The sequence below is a fragment of the Melanotaenia boesemani genome, chromosome 9 (genome assembly GCF_017639745.1).
Source record: "Melanotaenia boesemani isolate fMelBoe1 chromosome 9, fMelBoe1.pri, whole genome shotgun sequence".
Taxonomy (NCBI): Eukaryota; Metazoa; Chordata; class Actinopteri; order Atheriniformes; family Melanotaeniidae; genus Melanotaenia; species Melanotaenia boesemani.
The window spans coordinates 29,595,045-29,617,370 of record NC_055690.1 but is presented as its reverse complement, the minus strand read 5'-3'; the positions used below and the strand labels follow the sequence as shown (position 1 = coordinate 29,617,370).

The following is a 22,326-nucleotide window of genomic DNA, read 5'->3' as shown; positions in this document are numbered from 1 at the left end:
CCAAATATTATTTTCTATGCATCTATGTGAATAACTAGAATTTTGTGTGTTTGCCAGTGTTTGGAAACACTATCTAGCTTGTATCAACATATATGAAAAATGTATGGAAATAGCACAAGTTATTGAAGTTAAAAAAGAAAAACAAAGAGTAAATCTAAATCTATTTTCATAGATACTTCTTCATTAGACTTGGAGCTGTAGAGCTGTTCCGAAAGATTGAAAATTTATTATATTTAAAATTGTTACGGTGTAAGCAAAACATAAATAAAAGGTAAACATTGTTGGCTTGTTAACATAGAGTACACAATTTATTGTAAATGCTAAATAACTGCCATATGAAAGTACTCCGTCTCAAAATTGAATTTCAACTATGTACTAATCCAGTAGATGGTGCTATTGTCTATCAATAAAGTAGTAAAGATGGTTGTAAGGCTACAACGTGTGTCTAAATATCTACATCTGATTCAAATACAAACCTTAACCACAGGAGCGCAGAGCTGCCACCCAAGAAAAAGAAAATGGACCATGTCACATTAAAATGTAATATTTTTATTGTAACAACATTAAATGTATCAAGTTATAACGTCATACGTTTTATTGGAAAATTAATATGATCACCTTAACATGTACAAATAGAAGTATAACAATCTGCTTACATGTAAGGACAAATTATTTACTGAGAACAGAAATGCTTCAGCTTTACAGCAGGTCCCTCTGTTTTTGAGGTTTTTTTCAATCAATCTCTGTCTCTTGTTACTGCAAATGAATTCAGACGCAACTTTTTTTCTTTAACACACACATACTACACACATACACATAGAAATGCCAGATTCTGGAAGAAAAAAAAATAAAAGCAGTGTACAAAAGATGTGCATAGACTGTATCGTCTGTCTATGTGCATAAAAGTAACCAGACACATATTTCATACAAGAAAAAAACATTGTTTTACTTTAGTATGTATTGTGTGTAAACAGAAACAAAATGCCTTCAGGCAGCAGGTGTAGTTACAGAAAATGGCCAGCAGGTGTCACTATGTGAACTTTCCCCATTAGATGGTCTGAAACATGAAGCGTCAGTATTTAGCAGAAATTCTGTCTGGGACTTCTTATTCATCTTCCATCAGCTAGAATGAGGCTTTTATTCAACTGTAGATTTTAACAACTGTGTCACGTGAATCCACATGACAAAGCAAAACATTAATCTGCTTATAAATTCAGCTCCTCAGATCACAGCATGCTAAAGAAACTCCAGTTGGCATGTGTAGTCTGCTAACATGGTCAAAATTAAATATCTGCTTTCGTTAACGTATCTGACCAAAAATGTCCCATTTTCCCCTCCCCATTATACAAAAAGAGACATTTCCAGGATTCTATATTTTGTTTATTCACATCACTTGAACACTTTCCAACCTCAAAGACAAGGATACAGTTGCCAAAGAGGTTTAAAATTCAGGTAAAGACGTACAAAAAGCAGAAGGGATTGTTTTTCATTACTGAAGAATATTATAGACAACTTTGAACATGGCATTTTAGTGAGAAATAAAAAAAACATAAACAAAAGCAAAACAAACAAATACTTTAAACTTATCTTTAGTTGTTAATTTATGTTAAATTCCCAAACAAAATGGACATTTGTAGTGAATATGTGATCACTTAACACAATTATGTTGCTACTGTATCCATCCATGACTTTTCAACATGGATCTGAATATGAATATTTATTTTCCAGAGAGGAGGATTCAATAAAATATGAGTTTAGAACAAATATTACTGACATTCCTTATTGTCCTTCATGTGCAGTCAGTGCAATGGCTGCCTTTCACAAGTATAGAGAGAAGTAACCTGAATCTATTCAAAAGTGGACTCACACACACTTAGTGAACACTGGCTCTTTGTTACTCTATGCGACTCTAAACACGTCTTCTTAAAGTTTTAATTGTGGATAAAAACTAGAGTCATCCTCAAAGTAAAACATCCTGGTAACTAAACTCATGTGTAGGGTTAAATGTGCAAAACAGAAGTGGAGTTATATTCTTTTTTAATAATTTTGGCTAAGATTTGGGGACTTCAAAACCAACGATGTCACCGTATACTTAAGCTGACATAAATAAAACAATAATAAAAAAAAATTCTCACTCCTTTTTTCATTAATATGCACGATTCATGCATCTGTCTTTTAGTAAAACATCCAGATACAAAGAAACATTAAAAAGGCAAAAACAAAACCTTTCTTTAAGAACTCTGGTGGCTGATGCATACAGTGCAGTTATAGTAAGGCACATTATAAAGACAGATGCTGCAAAGAGTAATATACATTCTGAAAGCTGTGTGATTTAGTAAATCTGCTTCTGTGTAAGAATCCTGAAAATGAAGCCTCTTTAACGTTAACTTCAGAGCCCCAGAGCTTCTTTCTGCACGCTGCAGCCCAGCAGTGCATTTCCTGCTTCCACACACTCTGTCACACATGGTCCTAAAAAAGCAAATATGATTTTAACCATTTTAAACAGTAAACACTTTAACAAAGCAAAGAAAAAAACATCAGATCCTTATTAATTGTTTTACCATTCTGAGCACGGAGCCATGATGCAGCCTTCATGGCCAGAAGCTCCCACTCCTCCTTTACATCCATCTTGAAACCATGAAGCCAGATCAGAGCCAGAATGGTGGCCCACACCTCCTTGTTAACCTGATTAAACAAAGATAACCACACAAAACAGGTAAATTAACAAAGTTATCAAATACAACAAAGCACCTTAATGGAAAATGCTTCAGATTAAACTTAAGACACTTTTGCAGCTCAGTGGTAATAATATAGGGTGCAGCTTTCATGATTGATATGATTCCATTTTCTATTACTTTCATTTTATTTCATATCAATTTGTTTCCTGTGATCATTTCCATGTGAAACCTGCTATTATTACTCCATCATAAATTGGGTGCTGTTGTTTTCACCCACCGGTGCAGGCTTTGACTTTTCCACCTCCTCACTGGTTTTTCCAAGTGCAGAGGCCAAAGCTGCATCCAGCATCCAGTAACCAGACGCCTTCTGCAGGGACACCAACTGTAGCAGAGGGTCTCTGAGGGGCTGCTGGGGAACAGCAGCTTCATCTTCTACATCATCATAACCTGTGTGGGGAGGGGGAAAGTAGAAAACTGGTGGTTACTAGCACAGTTAACTGGTGTCCGATTATAAAAATGGAAAAACTAAAAAGATGTAATTTACAATATAAAATCCACATCTGCAGGGTTTCATGGAAAAGACAGCTGAGCCTTATTACTCTCTGAACACTGGAGGCCTGGACTATGAAGCTGGATTTCCTCTAATGAAGGTATCTTCAGGGTCAACCCTGGGTTTTCTGTACTACGAGGCTGGTTAATTTCTTACTGGGGTAAATCACCATGGTAACTTATACTGAACAGCTAATCTGCTCTGGAGCAGATCATGTTCTGGATAACAGATCAATGAGGATAAAAGCACCACCTCCTGACCAAACAGTTCTCTTTGAAAATGTCCACCACCTTTTACAACATCTTGTCCAATTCAATGTCAATTAGGTGGCATCTTTTTGATGAAGAAATAAAGCCTCGTCACTGAACGCTTTAAATAGAGCCGGTTTTGCCACTAAGCAGACTAAGCGACCGCTTAGGCCCCCTACGGAAGAAGGTTGTTTCAGTGAGTGGTTTATGGGCTTTGTTATGAATTTTCCATCTGGGGCAGAAAAAAAGGGGAAAAAAAGAAGGCTGACGAAGCAGATGCACAAGGACAAGGTCATTTCTTTTGCAGTTATACTGTAAAGTAAGGTATTAGTCTGGTGATGATGAAGATTAGACAGATAGATTAGACATGTGGCAGCACTTTTTAAAAATGCGTTATGATTTAGCAGCAGGTGCTAACAGGTTTAGCAACTGGTTGGGTACTGTTAGCCAGCAAAGCAGTTGTAGCTTAAGCTAGCAGTAGGGTTGCTAACCGTCCTGTAAAATACAGAATTGTTACTTATTTGACAATTAAACGTCTCCTCCTGACATTTCATTGGTTCAAAATGGACGGTTCGTATACAATACACGTCTGTCACACACACAACACTAAATTTAACAATTATGGACTAAATAAAACACAGGAAATACTCAGGCCAGCCAAATTGTTGTGGCTGGATCTAGGCAGGACCCCCCTCCTTGCTGCCTGCGTGTGTTGCGGTCACGGTTGCCTAGAGACAGACACCTCATACCAGCGCTGCTCACAACACCTGCGCCTTTTTAAAACGTCCTCTGCACCTGATCCTCCACCACGTCCTCAGAAGCAAAAACGCTTTCATCCTTAGCTGGACAGCGTCAGTGGAGATGTTTACAAGGCAAATTGTAACATGTGTCGGTGCGTGTTTTCAGTGGCGCACGGTGGGCTGTCTGACATTAGACATCATGCATCAGGAGAGCAACACTGGAGGAAACGTAAGAGCAGAGAAGACTAGAGCCTCAGTGTCCCAGTTCTTCATCCCCCATCATCACCTGAGACTGATCTGGTGTGGGACATCGTGTCATGATTGATCCATGTCTGGAATTCAGGACGATGAACAGTTAATAAATAAATGTTGACTTCACTTTTACACTAAGTTACATTAAGCTTCTCCCAGAGCCGCCACCTACCGTGGTGGTGTTTGCGTGTCCTGATGATCCTAGTGGATATGTTGTTGGGGGCTTTATGCCCCTGGTAGGGTCACCCATATAGTGCTGGGCACGTTAACGCGTTGATCGCGCGTTAACGCAACGCTTAATTAACGCCATTAATTTTTTTAATCGCGCGTTAATAATCTTTTTTTTTTTTTTTGCTGCCCGCTGGCTTTGATGACAGAAACATGGCGTCCATGTCTCCCTTCCCTGCTGCAGCGGTGTGTCTGATGTGCTCGGGAGAGAGCGGGTTTATTAAAATAAAGAGATGTTTTCTGTCTGGAACAGGAAGAAGAAAAAAAGAACCGAAGTTTCTCTTTGTCAAAATACATGCAGATGGACAGAACATCGTAATTTTTGGACGGGAAACTTTTTTATTATTATTTTTTTAAATAAGTGCAGTTTTAATTTATGCAAGACAGCAAAGGTAAGACATGCTTTTTGATTTTTACAAACGTGAAGCATAAATCGGGTCTTCTTTTACCTCTGGTTCGGTGAATCTTGGTCATAGCGAGATGAAACTTCCAGCTGTGGAATCTGTGAGATGTGAGCTTTCAGTAGAGGAGTCGTTTGTTCATGTTCATGACGTGGGGTGGACACGGGGAGACATAATTTGTGTTTACATATTTTTCGGACTTTGTGTAGCTGCTCTTTAAATAATTTGTTGTCTTAACTGTGTTTGTTGGTGACAGAAATGGTTTTACTGAGCTGGTAGCTGAGATTCTAGACTTTCTGTGGATACCACACATGTTTATAGTTACATCTACAGACCTGACGCTACACCCGGAACGAGATGTTAACCCCTTAACTCCCGGTAAAATTAAAGTTTAGAGAAATTATAGGCCAGAAACCTGGATAATGAAACACTGAAGGTGCATGGATGGACGTTATTGTGCATATTGTGAATATTTCTCTCTCCTTACCATCTAGAAGCTGTGAGATTCTAATCCTGCTTTATGTCTGTTCACCTGATGCTGATATTCATCACATCTTGTTCCTTCTGTGTTTAGAAGGAAGCAGCTTCACAGCTTTAAATTCATCCTGCTGACTTTTTACCTTTTAGTTAGTAAATCCTGAACATTTCATCCTTCTTTGTCATAAATATTTGATTTTATAAATATATATGAAGAAATATTTTATCTGAAAATTGCTGCTAAACCTGTTTATGTGTTTAGTGCAGGGGTCTGCAGCCTTTCCAATCCAAAGAGCCATTTTTCCCTCAGCCAGCTAAATAAAACTACTTTAGAGACGCAAATGTTACGAGACTTTTAAAAAAGGCAAGTTAATATATATTTTTAATGAAGAGCCACCACAGGATGTTTATTTTTGAAGAACCACATTTTTATTTCCGTTTTCAGGTTTTAAAATAAAGAAAAACATAAACCTTTATAAAAAAAAAAAAAGAGGATAGACAGACTTTCTGCTAAGGAATGTAGATATTTGTGGAAAATGATGTAAAAGAAAGAAAAAAAAAAAAGACCATGGTTTCCAACCTAATGACAAGAAAGACAGATTTAAAAAAAATATTTTAGCCACGTATTTAGAGGCATTGTGGAAGGTCCAGAGAGACACTTGCAGCTCCAGAGTTGCAGGTTGGAGACCCCTGATGTCGAGTTCGTAAACCAAAACTTACTGTATTTTCTTTTTATAGCTGTAGGCCTTTTTTTAAAGGAAAGAGACATTTTGCGCGTAACGATGCGATTAATCGCGATTAATCGCAGCATGTCATGCGATTAAAAATTTTAATCGTTGCCCAGTTTGTGACATGGATAAGTTAGAAATAAACATTGTGACAAGTGCACTGGCTCAGTGTGATGCGTCTTCAATACAAATCCTCATGACTAAGCCTGCTGTGGCATTTGTTTTGAAATTTAAGTTTGTACGCTGCAATAATTTCTTTAATAACATCTTTAAACTGTTACTTACATTCAGAGAAGTTAGCACAATCACCGGTTTCCAAAAGTTCTTCTGAATCACACATCATAAAATCTAAAGTTAAAGAGAAGCAGAGCATTAGCTGCACATGCATAAGTACAGATACACAAACAACCAGAAACTAGACCACAGTCTCTCACAGATCAAAACATTATAATATAACTTCAATGTTAACTTCAGAACTAGAGATAACGACTCACAATAATAAATATTCCCAGTGACAAGTTTGATCAACTATTCAAAATATCACATATTTCAATAATTCACATGAGGACATTTACACATGCAAGAAATGTAGAACACACTGAAAATGGTGGATTTTCTTACTGAAATGATCAAAAACACATGTGTGTGGTTCCATTTTGTCCAGAGTTTCACTTACCACAGAAAGCTGATGGAGCCGCAGCGCAGGCCATAGTGGGATCTGACCAATAAAAGACAATCAAAATAAACACAGAGAAGAAGAGAGGACAATACATTATGCTGGTTTCATAAAGCAGTTAAAAATATTTCTAATTGCAAAGTTGTTAAATAAATAATTTTTTTATACACGCAAACACACACTTGTAAACTGAGATTTGCACATGCCCACAAGAGTGAAACAAATGTTAAAACAGGATCTTTTCTACAAGTCAAATTGCAGCAAATAGAGGAATTAAAGAGTCACCTGGTGGTCTTTTTTTATTTTGTTTGTGTATGTTGTACTCGTAACTGTTTTTATTAAGTTATTTAACTATGTGTTACAGCCACATAGGAATTGTTTTTTTTGTGTTACTGTTAACATTTTGTGACAATGAAACAACAGTTTTCATCGGTACAAAGTTATTTTTGTAACTGTGAATTTGTAGATAACAAATGGATGTAATTTTTTTATCCTTTTTGCCTCTTTTCTGTTTTGGACTTTACACGTCAGAAACGTCACGTCCTGCAAGAGTGGGGAGGAAAAGTTTTTTGTGTGGAAGATATGTTGCTACTACAATGAGATTTGCACATGCTGCAAGAGTGAGAAGATTAAAAACTGGATCTTTTTTACAAGTCAAATACAATATTAATTGTGATTTGCTAATTACTGATGACATAGATTGTGTTAGTATCATATCTGTGGAAACTTTTCTAAGTTTAGCAGTAATTCATAGAAGAAGCAACTTTTTCTCCACTGCTGCAGCAAATATCTGAGGAATTAAAGAGTCCCCTGGTGGTCTTTTTTTATTTTGTTTGTGTATGTTGTACTCATTAATGTTTTCATAAAGTCATTAAACATTTTACTCACCTGGTTGTGACCTCATCATTGGAGAACTACACAACATCTGTGCATAAAACCCTGAGATCAGAGAGTAAGACATCAGATGAAGATCATTAGTTGTGAGGTTCTTTTCTCTGCTTTACCATCAGATAAGCTTTACAAAAAGGAGCTTGGAAGATAATTTGTTCATGAACATCCTCCCAGCACACTGTCTTTGAATTGGACAAGTTTCCTCCTCACTAATTTAGTTTTTGGAGAAACAAACAGACGTACTTGGTGTTGGAATATTTCTGCGTGCCAGAGGTCCTTGAATCGACTCGCCACTGTCTTTGTTGACAGCAATGAAGGCAGTAAAAGAACTGCTCACTCCTGATTGGACACTGAGCTCCACCACCTTCTTCTTCACTCCTTCATCTTGCTGTCCTCTGTCAGATCTGTCCTCCAACTCCAGGGAGCGAATCAGAGTACGAGCAGCCAACCTGTGGATTGTTAATCTGAAGAAGGCAGAAGAAGAGCAACTTTAAATACTTTGGTGAACACATACTGCACATCACCGGCCATTACTTTGTTTTTAAAACCCTCAATGTTCCTCCTCCTCCACTTTCCTTGAAACTGACACAAAGGAGGGAAAATGAGACAATGAGAAATATTTGTTTCAGACGTGAGACTCGGAAACAAGGACGTACGTTGTTCTGTTACAGCCTACATTATGTATATTATGATCTCTGTCAGATAAGCAGAATGTGTGATGTGTATTGTGTAACTCCTTTTATATGTCATCAATGCTGAGACGACCTCTGCCAAGGACACACCTGTGCACCTTCATTTACAGCCCCCCCTGCACCCTCCTCTTTTCTCATCCCTCTCTCCTTCATATGCTTTTAAAAACAAGGTCTCTGGAACTGTCAGTCTGCAGTGAACAAAACAGATTTCATCAGTTCATTGATTAAGCTCTCTGACATTCAGGTCATAGCCCTGACTGAAACCTGGATCCGTCCAGAAAACACAGGTACATCAGCTGCCCTTTCTCTCAATGCAGAATTTACCCAAACATCTCGCTCAGCTGGACGAGGAGGTGGAACGTGCATTCTTATTTCTAAAAAGTGGAACTTTACTTCTGTCCGTCCTATGGCTAACTGCTCATCACTTGAGTATCACCAGTAAAGGTCTCTACACCCATCACTGCATACATTCTGGTCATTTACCGCCCTCCGGGTGGCAGTTTAGATGAGTTTGTCTCTGAAATGGACATGATTCTCTCTGACATTCCTGATGATGGCACACCACTAATTGTCATGGGAGACATGATGAACATTCACATTTGCAAACCACAGGCAACTGACTTTCTGGCTCTCATCTACTCTTTCCTTCTGCCTTCAAGCAAGCTCGGGTTACCCCGCTGCTGAAGAAACCCACACTCAACCCAGCCCAGGTTGAAAACTACCGGCCAGTCTCATTGCTTCCATTCATGTCTAAATTACTAGAGCGTGCCGTCTTCAGTCAGGTCTCACAGTTCCTCCAAGACAACAACCTGTTTGATCCATATCAATCTGGCTATAGGCAAGGTCACTCTACTGAAACTGCTCTCCTGTCAGTTACTGATTCCCTACGGCTTGCCAGATCCACTGGTCAATCCTCAGTCCTTATACTGCTGGACCTGTCGGCTGCCTTTGACACGGTCAACCATCATATACTGTTCTCCAAACTCTTGGAGCTTGGCATCTCAGGATCTGTCCTCTCGTGGTTTATGTCCTACCTCACAGGGAGATCATTCAAAGTATCTTGGCAAGGGGGAATGTCCAGATCACATGGGCTGACAACAGGGGTGCCTCAGGGCTCGGTGCTTGGCCCTCTTCTCTTTTCACTATACACTCCTCACTCGGTGCAGTCATTAGCTCTCATGGTTTCTCCTACCACTGCTATGCAGATGACACTCAGCTTTTCCTTTCTTTCCCACCTGACGACACAACCGTCTCAATGCGAATATCAGCATGCCTTGCTGATATCTCCGCATGGATGAAGGATCGCCACCTTCAGCTAAATCTGTCCAAGACTGAGCTTATTGTCTTTCCAGCCAATCCTTCTTTACCGCCACAGTTAAGTGTGCAGCTCGACTCAATCACACTAGTGCCTACATCTTCTACCAGGAATCTTGGCGTCATGGTAGACAACCAGCTGACCTTTAAGGACCATGTTGCCTCGGTTTCCCAGTCTTGCCAATTTGCTCTCTACAACATCAGGAGGATCCTTACAGGCTGGCCTGCCTGCATGCTCAGTTAAACCTCTACAGATGATCCAGAATGCAGCAGCAAGTCTGGTCTTCAACCAGCCCAAAAGAGCTCATGTCACTGCGCTGCTAATTGCCCTTCACTGGCTTCCAGTTGCAGCACGCATCAAATTCAAAGCTCTGCTTCTGGCTTACAAAACAATAACCCAAACGGCTCCGGTCTACCTTCACTCCTTAATCCAGAGCTTCACTCCCTCTCGACAGTTACGCTCTGCCAGCAAAAGACGCCTAGTGCTCCCACCACAACGTGGCGCAAAATCAGTAGCTAGACTCTTCTCCTCTGTTGTTGAACGATCTACTAAACTCCGTCCGATCCGCAGAGTCCTTATCCACTTTTAAGAGCAAGCTAAAGACTCAGTTGTTTAAGGAGCATTTCCACACTTAGCTTAACTCTTCTACCCAGAATGAGTTAGAAAGATTTGTCCAGCTCTTTGGCTCAACCAAGTACTGAAGAAGCAGTGTGCACTTCTGCCCAAGTTGATATTGTGTGATGAAATCATGCACTTATGCCCAAGTTGATATTGCGTGATGAAATCGTGATCTTGTATTTAAATAAAATGACTTAAAAAAATAAATAAATAAATAAATTATATGCACTGCCTCTAGCACTACATGACAGCACCTGGGTCCAACTGGACTCAAAGCAGTCTGACTATCACTTAATTATGACGTCCCATCTTGTTTGAATTCATGCTTGTGTTGTTCTTACTCTCAAATGTAAGTCGCTTTGGATAAAAGCGTCTGCTAAATGACTGTAGAATAGAATAGAATAGAATAGAATAGAAGATATTCCACCTGAATCAACTTCCAAGCAGGAAGACTGAGAAGAGAGGACACAGGGACCAAAAAATGGTGCATTTAAAGGTCATAAACTACATGCTCACAATGAATAACTTAATGCCCAACATAGAACCAAAATCATCTCATTGCTTTACCCAGTGTCCTCTGCTGGTTTGAGATGGAAGTGCAGCTGGTTCTGAGAGGGATGACCTGCGAGGCTGTACTTCACCATCACACAGCCCTCTGCTGCCTCTAAACGCTGAGAAATCATTACAGGCTTAAAATAATACACATAATACACATATCTTTACATATTAATACATGTGATTTTTTTATTTTTATGTTTTTTTTTTGTTTTTTGTCAGCCTCACCAGAAAAACTGTTTAAGAGCCATGGTGGTGCTCCTACCTGTCCAGTGAGCTGGGCATAAATCAGTGACCTCTGCCCCTGGAAAATTGCTGTGATTGGTGGAGAGAGGACAGTGGCTGACACTCCCTTTGGTAAATCCCATGTTACTAAGATGTCCTCCACAGCTGGCTGCAGTGCAAACCGCAGCGACTGCATCACCTGATGGTTAAAACACATTAGAAATGGTGAACTCATCTGTATGCATCTGTATCTGGAATGTGATGTTGCCGTTTTAATTAGACTTTATTTTTACTAACTTTTGGCTGCATCCTGTCAGTCCCTGTGATGAACTGAGCATGACCTCCTCCCTCCTTGGCCAACCCATTGATAAGAGCAGAGCTGGCTCCTTCTCCAATCCCAAAAGAGAAACACCTACAAAGTAAAACTTTGTTTAAAAACACACACAACCACAGTGTTACACTTACTGTCAGGCTGTGTTGTTGTAGTCTCACCTGTGGGAACCTGCATTCTTCTTAACCAGATCAATAACTTCTTTGGTGTTCCCCACCTCTCCATCAGTGAAGACAAACAGCTTTGGGAAGAGAAACAACATCATGTCCACACATGACCTGAAACCTCTCAGGGAAATTAAATGAGAGTGTGTAACACTGCTGTCTGAGTCACATGTGTTGCAAAGTATGAAGAACAAATGGAGAAATGGTAAAAACAAGTTTAAACAACAGGGTTGTGCAGGGTTGTACTTGGAAGGGTGTATGCAGAACAACCAAAGAATCTTTAAGGGTCAGCAAGTGTTGATGTTGATTTAAGGCTTTTGCAATAAGTAAAAATGGTTTTGCCTCCATATGTCCAAGAACAAAGCATGAAGTATGCCAGGACTGTCCTCTGCAGATTCTACAGCTTTGCTGGGTTACTTTGAAGCAGCAGGTTCAAAGTACAGCTGGTTTTGGTATCCTGAGCAACTCTGTTATAATTCACATGTAAACTGGTGCAGCTCTAAGAGAGAGGAAGACAGTGGGCGGGCATTAATGTATCTGCATTATTACCTGTCTGGGCTGCTTGGGAATGCAGGGCTGCTTGTAAATGTGTTCGAGGGGCTCAAGGATCTCTGTTCCTCCCAGGTCAGCCTGCATCTCCTCAACTTTCTTCAGAGCCTCCTCCATGCTCTTCTCATTGTACTCTACACTCTTACTGCCATCAGAAACACAAACTAACTGATCTGATCTAATGATCATCATGTGACATTAATGACTGAAACACATTTTTGTGGACTGAGTCACTTACGGGAAGATGTGTTCAAATCTGGACCCAAAACTGTAGATATTGAAGTAGCAGCCCATTGATAAACTCTTCAACAGGAGCAGCAGAGTGTCCTGAAGGAAGACACAGAAAAAAGTGATGATAATATGCTGAGACAGATAAGAGTGTTTCTATGACTGAGTTTACACTTGTTGAATACCCTTGCACTGCCAATGCGAGTTTCTTCCTGCCTGCTGTTATTGATGGAACAGTCCATACTTCCCGATCGATCCAATAAGAACACAAACTCCCCACATGAGGCGAGTGAGGACATCACAGACTGGGGGAACTCAGGGTACAGGCTCACCATCACCACTGGATCACCCATCAGAGTTCCTGAAACATAAGAGGAATGGAAAAATCACCCCAAATCTACATTTTCAAATCTATTTTAATGACTGTAACAATAGCTAAAGATTAAAATTCATTTGAGCTATGGTAGATCTGCAGGAGAAAAGAACTGATTTAATTATTAAAACATTAAAAAAAAAGTCTGTTGTAAAAGCCACATCATACTCAGTAGCTTCTGCAGCACAAACACAACACTGCATTCTGCCGTTGTTGAAGCTGTTGGCAGGGTTTGTGTTGCAAATGGGTTCAGGGAGAACTGGGATTATGGAGACGTTGGTTTAGGAAAGATGTGTATGGGTAGTAAACAGGTAAACATAATGGTGTTGTTTTCACATTCATTAGCTTTGAAATCTGGCTTTAAAGATTACAGTTTTCATGCTCCAAAAACACCGATTTCATGAGGATAAAACATCTAAACAATATAAAACTTTAGCAGATTCACCTAAACTTATCTCCATGTGGACATGGCCCAATAACTAGACTAACTTGCACTCACCAGGCTTTGCAGAGGCCTGTCCTGCCTCCACCACAGCAGTGGGCTGGTGGGCATCTTTGTAATAAATCAGCAGCTCAACATCTCTGTCAAACTTGTGTCCTGCAGCCAACTTAACCTGAAGTTCAAAAACACAAATACACACTTAATAAAGTTATTTATCTTCTATGTAACAACCACACACAGCAGACACATTTATTTATTTATTTCGGCATAGTGAAAGTAAATAAAAAATTTTAAAGAAAGAAGATAAAAAAGAAAAAGAAAAAGAAAAGGCAGAAGCTAATAGCTTATAAAATGCCCACCCATTACTAAAACAATGTTACCAATTTACCATAATCAACTAAATTAACATTGAAAGCCTTACATCATCACCACAATTAATAGTAAGAGCAACATGTAAAAATTACCCACAAAATATTTTGCATTTCATTTATCATGATACTTCATTATTATATCATTTATGTTCTTTCTTTTAAAGGATTTCAAAGTAGAACTCATTTTTAAATCATCAGAACAACTGTTCCACAGTTTGACACCAGTGACAGGTATACAGTGAAACTTAATTTGTCTGTACCTAAGGTTTGCTAAACATTTCCCCTCTTTTTAAACAGCCTCTGGATACAGCATGGCAAATTATTATTATTAACTTTATTCATCATTTGAATAGTGCTGTAATCTACTAGATCTCTGAATTTCAGTATGTGCAATTTTTTTTTTTTTTTACAGATTATACGTATGGCCTTCTTTTGCAGTAAGAAAACTCAGTTTGTGTGATAAGCGTTTCCCCAAATCCCTACACAATAGGTCATATATGGAACAATCAATGAGTTATATAGAATAATAGTCCTTTACTTTGTACAGTATTACAATAGATTTTGACATCTTGGTTTTCACATAATTTATATGTGATTTCCAGTTTAGATTATGGTCTACAATAACGCCTAAAAACTTAATTTCTGTAACTATGTCAATTTCATGATTTATTAAATTAATTTTTTGTAACTATTTGATGTACGTTTCGCAAATATAAAAGATTTTGTTTTTCCAAAGTGAATAGATAATTTGTTGACAACAAACCATTGGTTAACTAATTAAAAAAAGAACGTTGTATCATCTGCAAATAAAATACACTTCATCAACAACAAGACACAAATCACTTATAAACAGTATAAACAATAAAGGGCCTAGTACGGAGCCCTGTGACACCCCACATGATACCTGCAATAACTCAGAATCCGTATTATTTACATGCACAAATTGATATCGGTTCTCTAAATAACTTTGTAACCATTCAAGTGCGACGCCTCTGATTCTGTAACCATGTAATTTATCAAGAAGTAAATTATGATTAAACACCTTCTGCAATTCCAAAAATACACCAACTGTATATTCTCTTCTATCAATTGCATCTGCTACCTGTTTAAAAAATTCACTGGTGCCAGTGAAGTGTTCCCATTTCTTCTAAAATCATATTGTTGTTCACACAGTATACTGTACTTATCAATGAAGTCATTAAGTCTTATGGAAAATATTTTTTACAGTATTTTGGAGGACTGAGGTAACAAGGATATGGGTCTATAATTCAGCATATACTTTTGCTTTTCTAATTTTTTTCTGGGAATTTCCCAGCAGTTAGTGACAGATTGCAGATGTGAGTGAAAGGCTTAACAATTGATTTAATAATGCGTTTGATCAGGAACATACTGTGACCGTTCCAAGCAGCTGATTTTTTATTCTTAAAATTTATTGTTAGAGGGTGGATGGCAGAAAACTTCTTGCAGCTCAACCAGGACAAAACAGAAGTTTTATTGATTGGACCTGAAGCTGAGAGAGAGAAACTGGAGGCCAAGCTGAAAACAGTAGCACTCAACCATTTTAATCAAGTAAAAAACCTGGGAGTGATTTTAGATGCAGATCTCAGTTTTGAGCCACATATTAAAAACATAACTAAGACTGCTTTTTATCATCTAAAGAACATCTCCCGCATCAGGCTGTTTCTCTCTCGAGCCAGTGCAGAGACACTGATTCATGCTTTTATCACATCAAGACTAGATTACTGTAATGCTCTTCTTTCTGGTCTTCCAAAGAAGTACCTGAACCAGCTGCAGCTTGTACAGAACGCAGCTGCACGTCTGTTGACAAAGACCAGAAAGAGGGCCCACATTACACCAATTTTAAAGTCTCTGCACTGGCTCCCCGTCAGCTTCAGAATTGATTTTAAGATTCTTTTATTGGTTTTTAAGTCTCTTAATGGTCTTAGCCCACCTTATTTATCTGATTTGCTTTTATCTTATGAGCCCACTAGACCCCTCAGGTCCTCTGGTACTGGCCTTTTAACTGTTCCCAGAGTAAAAACAAAAACCCACGGCGAGTCCTCCTTTTATTTCTATGGCCCTCGTATGTGGAACATCCTGCCTGAGGATGAGAGGGGAGCACCTAGTGTGGATATTTTTAAAAACAGACTCAAGACCCACCTTTTTAGTTTAGCATTTTAATCATTACTTTTATTATTACTATTGTATTTATTCATTTCTTTATTCTTAACACACAGACTGTATTCAGCTTCTATTTATTTATCATTTATGTATTTGTTTTATCATTCTGATTCTCTTATTTCACGGGTTCTTTTATTTTATGGGTCTTAGCAATATTACTTTTATTATATGGTTTTTAGATTGTCTTAGATTAGTTTTACAGTGTTTTATCTCAGTGTTTCCCCACATCACTAGGCCCCAGAATTTACGACAGCGTTTCCTTGGTCCTTTTAACTTGCTTTTACCCTCTGTGATGTGTGTCTGTGTTTGACGGGAAGGGGGGGGGGGGGGGGTGCTTGCTGCTATTGGGTTGGGGTTCTGGGGGATTTTACCATCTGTAAAGCACCTTGAGTTGCTATTTGTATGTATGAAAGGTGCTATATAAATAAAGTTTGATTGATTGATTGATATTATTATGTTAATCGTGTTTTTAACCACATCAGCACCGGCTGGAGCTCCAGTGGAGTCAGATATTTCTTTACCAATATTTAGAAAATATATATTAAATTTGTTAGTAATCATACTACTTTCAGTAATGACATCACCACTCTACCTACCATGGCCTGTGTCTGATCAGTGTTGAGGTACTGAAGAGGCTCCAGGGAACAACTGGACTCTACTTTAGAGATTGGACGAGGAGAGGAGACTCGGGCAGAAAAGGACAGACTGTAGGGAACCAGAGAGGCTGGAACTGACGTCACCTGGACACTGACATCTTCGCTACCTGTAAACAACATGGGAGACAACTAGAAGTCATCTGGTTTATTGAGAGGAAAGGTAGCTTCAAACCTCATATTTACTTCCAACGCATAACGGTCTCACCTTCCACCAGTATGAAGTCCAGATGGACTTTAATAAAACTCTTTATATGAGCATGTTTGGTGAGCACTAAGATAAAACATATTAACTGGTTCTCCTACCCTGAGGTTGGTAGCGAGGATTGAGGACAGCAGGCAGACAGAACCTCAGCCCATCATCAGCCTGCACAGCCAGCTCAGTGACGTACTCCAGCCTGATGGAGGTGCTCTCTCCTGGAGGCAGACTGCCCACACTCAGAGAGAATATATCTGGACTCTGATCACTCTCCTCCAACAGGAAGGCCTGCTGACCAGAGCTCAAAGCATCATCATACTCCTCTCGAGCCTGCAGAACACATGAAACATGTCAGTAACATTAACTTCACTGTGTTTCAGCTCCTTTATAGTCGCTAAATCTTTCTGTTCAGCTCACCTGCTGTTTCTCCTTCACTTCAGCTACAATATGTGTCTGTCCAACCTTTGCACTGAAATGACACACAGCTGCATCTCCAGGCAGAGGGAAGACAAAAACAGCTTCTACTGGTTTGTCCTCCTTGTTCTCGTAGTTCAGAGTGGAAACCACTGTAGCTACATGGTCCCTCACCTGCAGCTCCACCTCGATGCTCTTTAGAGGAACTGACAGAGAAACAACGACCAGAAACACAGATCGTAATAGACTTCATTTTATTTAGAAATTACACTGATGAATTATTAAAGAAATGTTTCTGCATTCTGAGAGGAATGTAAGAATTAACAGCAAGAAGTAGGACACCATGTGTGCCTCATCATCATTAAAGCTCTGAAAGGCTTTTAGAGTTCATGACTTTACAAGGTTACAGAGGAGGTCAGGGAGATCTGTTTATAACAGCTCTGTACCTGGTTCCTTCTGAGCAGTTAGCAGACCACAGCAGTTCACCATCATACCTGTGAAACAAGGAAACATGATTGTTTTCTGTTAAAGAAATAACAGAAGTAACCTCTATTCAGTGGCTTGCAACAGCATTCACCTGTTGGCTTTTTTTTTTTTTTCGTGTTGTATGTATGTGTGTGTTTTAACCTGTAATTTAAATCAGTTTTGGGGGATTAAAAAAAGAAAAAAGGGGGGAAAAACAACACATATTGACGATGATTACACTATTCATTTTAAGCTGTCAGAGACTTCATAGCGTGTGGAGGATCCACATGCAGCCACAACAGCTTGGTACCTCCTCCTCATGCTGGTCACCAGCTTGGTCACATTTTGAAGTAGGATGGCATCCCATTCCTCAACCAGGAGTTGTTGAATGTCAGCCAGAATGGTTGTGTTGACAGCACGGCCAGAAACACCACGTTGATCCCACACGTTTTCAATTGGGTTGAGGTCTGGAACCCCAGCAGGCCAGTCCATCCTGTCCACGCCCAAATACTGCTGTTAAACTGTGATGATCCTGGCTCTATGGGAGTTAGCATTGTCATCTTGGAGGATGGAGTTAGGTCCCACATTCTGGAGATATAGGATCACCAGTGACTCCAGAATCTTCTTCCAAATGGTCTGTCTGTTTAATAGGTGCCTGTCAGGTGTCAGTCATACATCTTGGCAAGCTTGGCAGCACTTGAATCTTAAAACAAAAGCGAATATGGCAGAAGATGCTGGCACATTTTCAGGAGGCCATTCCCCACATGTTTAGTTGTGTTGTTCATTCCACAGAAATATTATCCACGCTCTACCTTGTTGTAAAGATCACCAAACAAATGGAAGAAGCAAAAATAATGCCGGTATGATGTTTTTTTGCTGATAGGTAGGTCCTGACTGGGACAAAGTGTCAGGCCAGGAGTCATACTCACCTAGGCCATCCCAGCTCATATAAGTTGGGTATGCTAAGTAATCACATGTAAACAAATGGAAGAAGGTAGTCTCTTCAGATGAGAGGAAAACTGAACTTTCTTGCCATCAAGGAAAACAGTATGTCTGACACAAATACATTTCATCCTTCCAGAAATACCATCCCCCACAGTGAAGCATGGTGGTAGCAAAAATAATGCTGGTAGGATGGGGTTTTGTTTTTTGCTAACAGGCAGGGCTGGATTGGGACAAAGTGCCAGGTCTAGGCCATCCCAGACTGTATACTTCACAGATATGCTAGCATGCTATGCATACCAACATTCACACAAAACTATCAGCCACCAGCCCACTTCTTTTCTTTCCCCTCAATAACAACAGACAAAACAGGACTTCTGTTTTAGGCAGGGTCCTAAACTTTTTCAGGTAGCAACCCAACTGTGGAGGTATGTTTGGTCCAGCAGGTCCCACCAAATACATTATGCACAAAAATAATTAATGTAACTACCAAGTAAAAAGACAACCACAAAAACTTCAAACATCAACATTTATCCAGCAAACATCTAAAAAGCTGCAATCAAATAATTTACAACATGATGACCAAACTGACAAACTGATAAAGTCAAGAAGTTCCCTCATTAATAATTAATCTGGGATACTAAAACGTTCCTCATTAGCACAGTTTTGCAACAATTTCAACAGTTCTACAAGTCTAGTTGTCTACAGTATATATGTACAAACTAGTTGATCTAAGTATTACAATAGCCACCTGTCAGTTTAACACAGCACATTATATTAACTAATATTTTATCTTGGTTATACCAGAATATATGACTTACTATATATCCAAAGCTGGAATATTCAGTAGTTTTATATTTGGCCTGATGAGAGATATTACAGTACTGCAAGAAACCACAGCAATATTTACAATCAAAGCATGTTTCATACAGCATAGTGCCAGTGTCGTTATTACAGGTAAACAGAAAGAGAATCGCATCTAATTTGTTCACCAATTTGTTATGTTTAGATAAAATTTCAGTAGGGGTTGTTGTGAGAATAGTGGTCTGGTTCAGACCATGGTCCGGACCACTGTGATGAGTGGTCCCTGCCACTAGGAGACATTTACATCAGCGGTAGCTACATACTATACATTTCAGATAACAGTGTAAGAAAGGCTCATTTTATTATTATTTTCCTTTTTTACATTTTCTATTGAAGAACAAAATTCATCATACATAAAAAAGACATTTGGTAAAATAATATGAAAAATTAAGTATTAGAGCATTAGATTTTGAGTCATTGGTAGGTAGCATTAAAATTAATTTGTTAAAAGCTCCTTTTTTTCCACAAATTTTCACACATCATTTCTCCACATGTTTCCACTTTATGGAATAATAGAGTGATAACCATTAACAGGAAGCCAATATTTAAACATAATTGATATGTCTTTGTAATGGACTTTTTGGACATAAATGGACATATTTTATCAACATTTTTCCGCTAAATTTATTCTTTACTTTAATAAAATAGAATTTATTAAAGGTTTGCAAACCATTCCTGTACCCACTGCTTATTGTCTTACACAAGGGTTTGCAATATTCTCTTCTGAAACCTAGTTTGACAAAAAATTGCAGTAGGAGGACTTAATTTAATGAAATTGATTACTACGTTGTTTAAATCTAAGATATTCCATAATTATGATCGACACATCAGACAAACAACAGATTCTAAACTTTTCTCAAAGATAAAGCCCAGTCTTCTTTTCTACCTTCTGCAACCAGACTTTACAACTCCTCTACCTTGGTCAGAGCTGCTATTACACACCTGGTCTAATTCTATCTGTCACCTTTTGCACACACCCATCACATTGCAGTCATGTATCTTTGCATACGCTGCACATGTTAAATATATAGGAAAAAATTATATGTGTATATATTATTATTAGTTTTATAATAATTACTATTACTGTTATGTTAGTCCTTTTGCTGTTATTTTATTATTATTATTATTATTATTATACACAATTGTAGCTACAATCATATGCTGTTATTATTACTCTGTCACTTTTACTATAATGATATTATCATCTCACAAGTGCCCTTAAGTGTATCTATTCTATTTTTCTAATTATCTGCTTCATTTTATTGTGCTTATTTGTGTATTTTTGTGTATTTTGTGTACTATTCTGGAATTGCCTGTAAAACCCAAAGTCAAGGAAACACATTTAATCACCCAAGAATGGCAGAAATAACACATAGTCAGGTTATCCATTTAAAAACAACAGGTGACTAAACTGCTATGACTAAAACAAAATGAAATCATAATAAACAACAGGCCTAAATTACAGTCAAATAGTTCCAGAAAACATCCATGGGTGGTGGTTGGGGCATTAAAATTTTCGACTGAATCAAAATCTATTGAGCAGTTCTGTGATGATGAGTCTAAGGACCACAGATTTAGTTGCCTCCCAGTGGCAGGGACCAGTCCTATTAAAAACTGATCATTTGCCAGCACCAATGCCACGCTGAATTGCCCCGGGTCTCCCGTGAACCCTGAGCATAACCGTAAAGCAATACTCGAATGGGTTAGGCTGACACAGGTGAAACTTCATTTAAATATTGCTGTACACCAGCAGGACCTGTCCAACTGGAAGGATCCGAAGGAGTTTTCTATTGAAAAATAGGCAAGAATCCCAGCGCTAACTTCACAGAATACTTTTGCAAGCCACTGTACATTACTGTTTCAGAATTCCCCATCCTAATTGAGTAGACATGAACATATACATTTGAATAAAAGGATGACTGAATATTGTAACTTCTATGTACACCTTTTAACATAAGCTGGAGGTTTAGTGTGGTGGGCTACGCCCACTCTACAGAAATATAAAGACGAGCTGAGTCACCTGTATCTCTGTCAGCATTAACAACTGCGTCAAGCCTAAATAAACACACAAAGATAGCTTACCTTTGAGGAGAAGTACTGAAGAGATATTTACAATTCACTAAAGTCTTGTTATTAGTCTTTTCACAATTTTGCTTGTAGAGTTTAAAGTACTTGCGCCTGCACTACGCAGCAGTGGAAGAAGCTTCTACCGGGTACGCTTGAATTTTTTATAAGTGTGCACCAGGTGGGTGGAGTTAGCTGACTGCTGACCACTGCTTCTACATACGGTAAGTAAGAAAACGTCACCTGGACTTCAGACTGCTATAGCTGAGCTCACTCCAGAAAAAGAGTTAAATCAAATAAACAAATCAATAATGACACGTATGTAGGGAGTTTTATTTTATTTTTATATTTTATTTTAAACAACATCCATGTGGAAAATATGAACTGTGAAACAGAATTTTTCAACTTGTTTCAACGTGAAAATGCTTTCCTTGCAGTAGGTAACAGAAAGTTAATCATCATAACTCACCTTTAAGTATTTTTTAAGTGGCCCCAAATATTTGTTTCCATACATTTGTGTAAATAATTGTGAAGAATTGTATGTGTTTTCCAATTTTTGGGACATAAGTTGAAAATTGATGTAATGCTCATTGTGTTTTACACTTTTTCGAATTTATGGTACATTGATTTTATGTCTTTTGTCATTTCTGTGATCTTACTCTTCTGTGTCCTTGAATGTTGAATGAGTGGCACTTTCAAAATAAAATGTATTGAAAGAAGGCGCCTAATTATAGTGTGTATTAACATGCATCATAAATGATGTGAATAAATTTTGTGCACATTACACACTCTAGCTTGTATCAACATATATG

At 38.6% G+C, this 22,326-nt stretch overlaps 1 protein-coding gene across 1 annotated transcript; it reads right to left on the bottom strand.

The window, feature by feature from the left end:
* Nucleotides 1-1,362: 1,362 nt before the first annotated feature.
* Nucleotides 1,363-21,677, bottom strand: LOC121645759 (von Willebrand factor A domain-containing protein 5A-like). The gene is made up of 20 exons (XM_041994443.1): nucleotides 21,533-21,677; nucleotides 17,626-17,673; nucleotides 17,183-17,385; nucleotides 16,873-17,095; nucleotides 16,510-16,676; nucleotides 13,419-13,533; nucleotides 12,732-12,907; nucleotides 12,557-12,645; nucleotides 12,319-12,463; nucleotides 11,767-11,846; nucleotides 11,572-11,686; nucleotides 11,315-11,473; nucleotides 11,062-11,165; nucleotides 8,113-8,333; nucleotides 7,867-7,917; nucleotides 6,979-7,020; nucleotides 6,588-6,650; nucleotides 2,956-3,125; nucleotides 2,562-2,685; nucleotides 1,363-2,469 (listed from the first exon to the last, which is right to left on the bottom strand). Exons 2-20 carry the CDS (start codon nucleotides 17,669-17,671, stop codon nucleotides 2,390-2,392), a joined length of 2,373 nt encoding a protein of 790 aa, XP_041850377.1. The 5' UTR covers nucleotides 17,672-17,673; nucleotides 21,533-21,677; the 3' UTR covers nucleotides 1,363-2,389.
* Nucleotides 21,678-22,326: the final 649 nt, after the last annotated feature.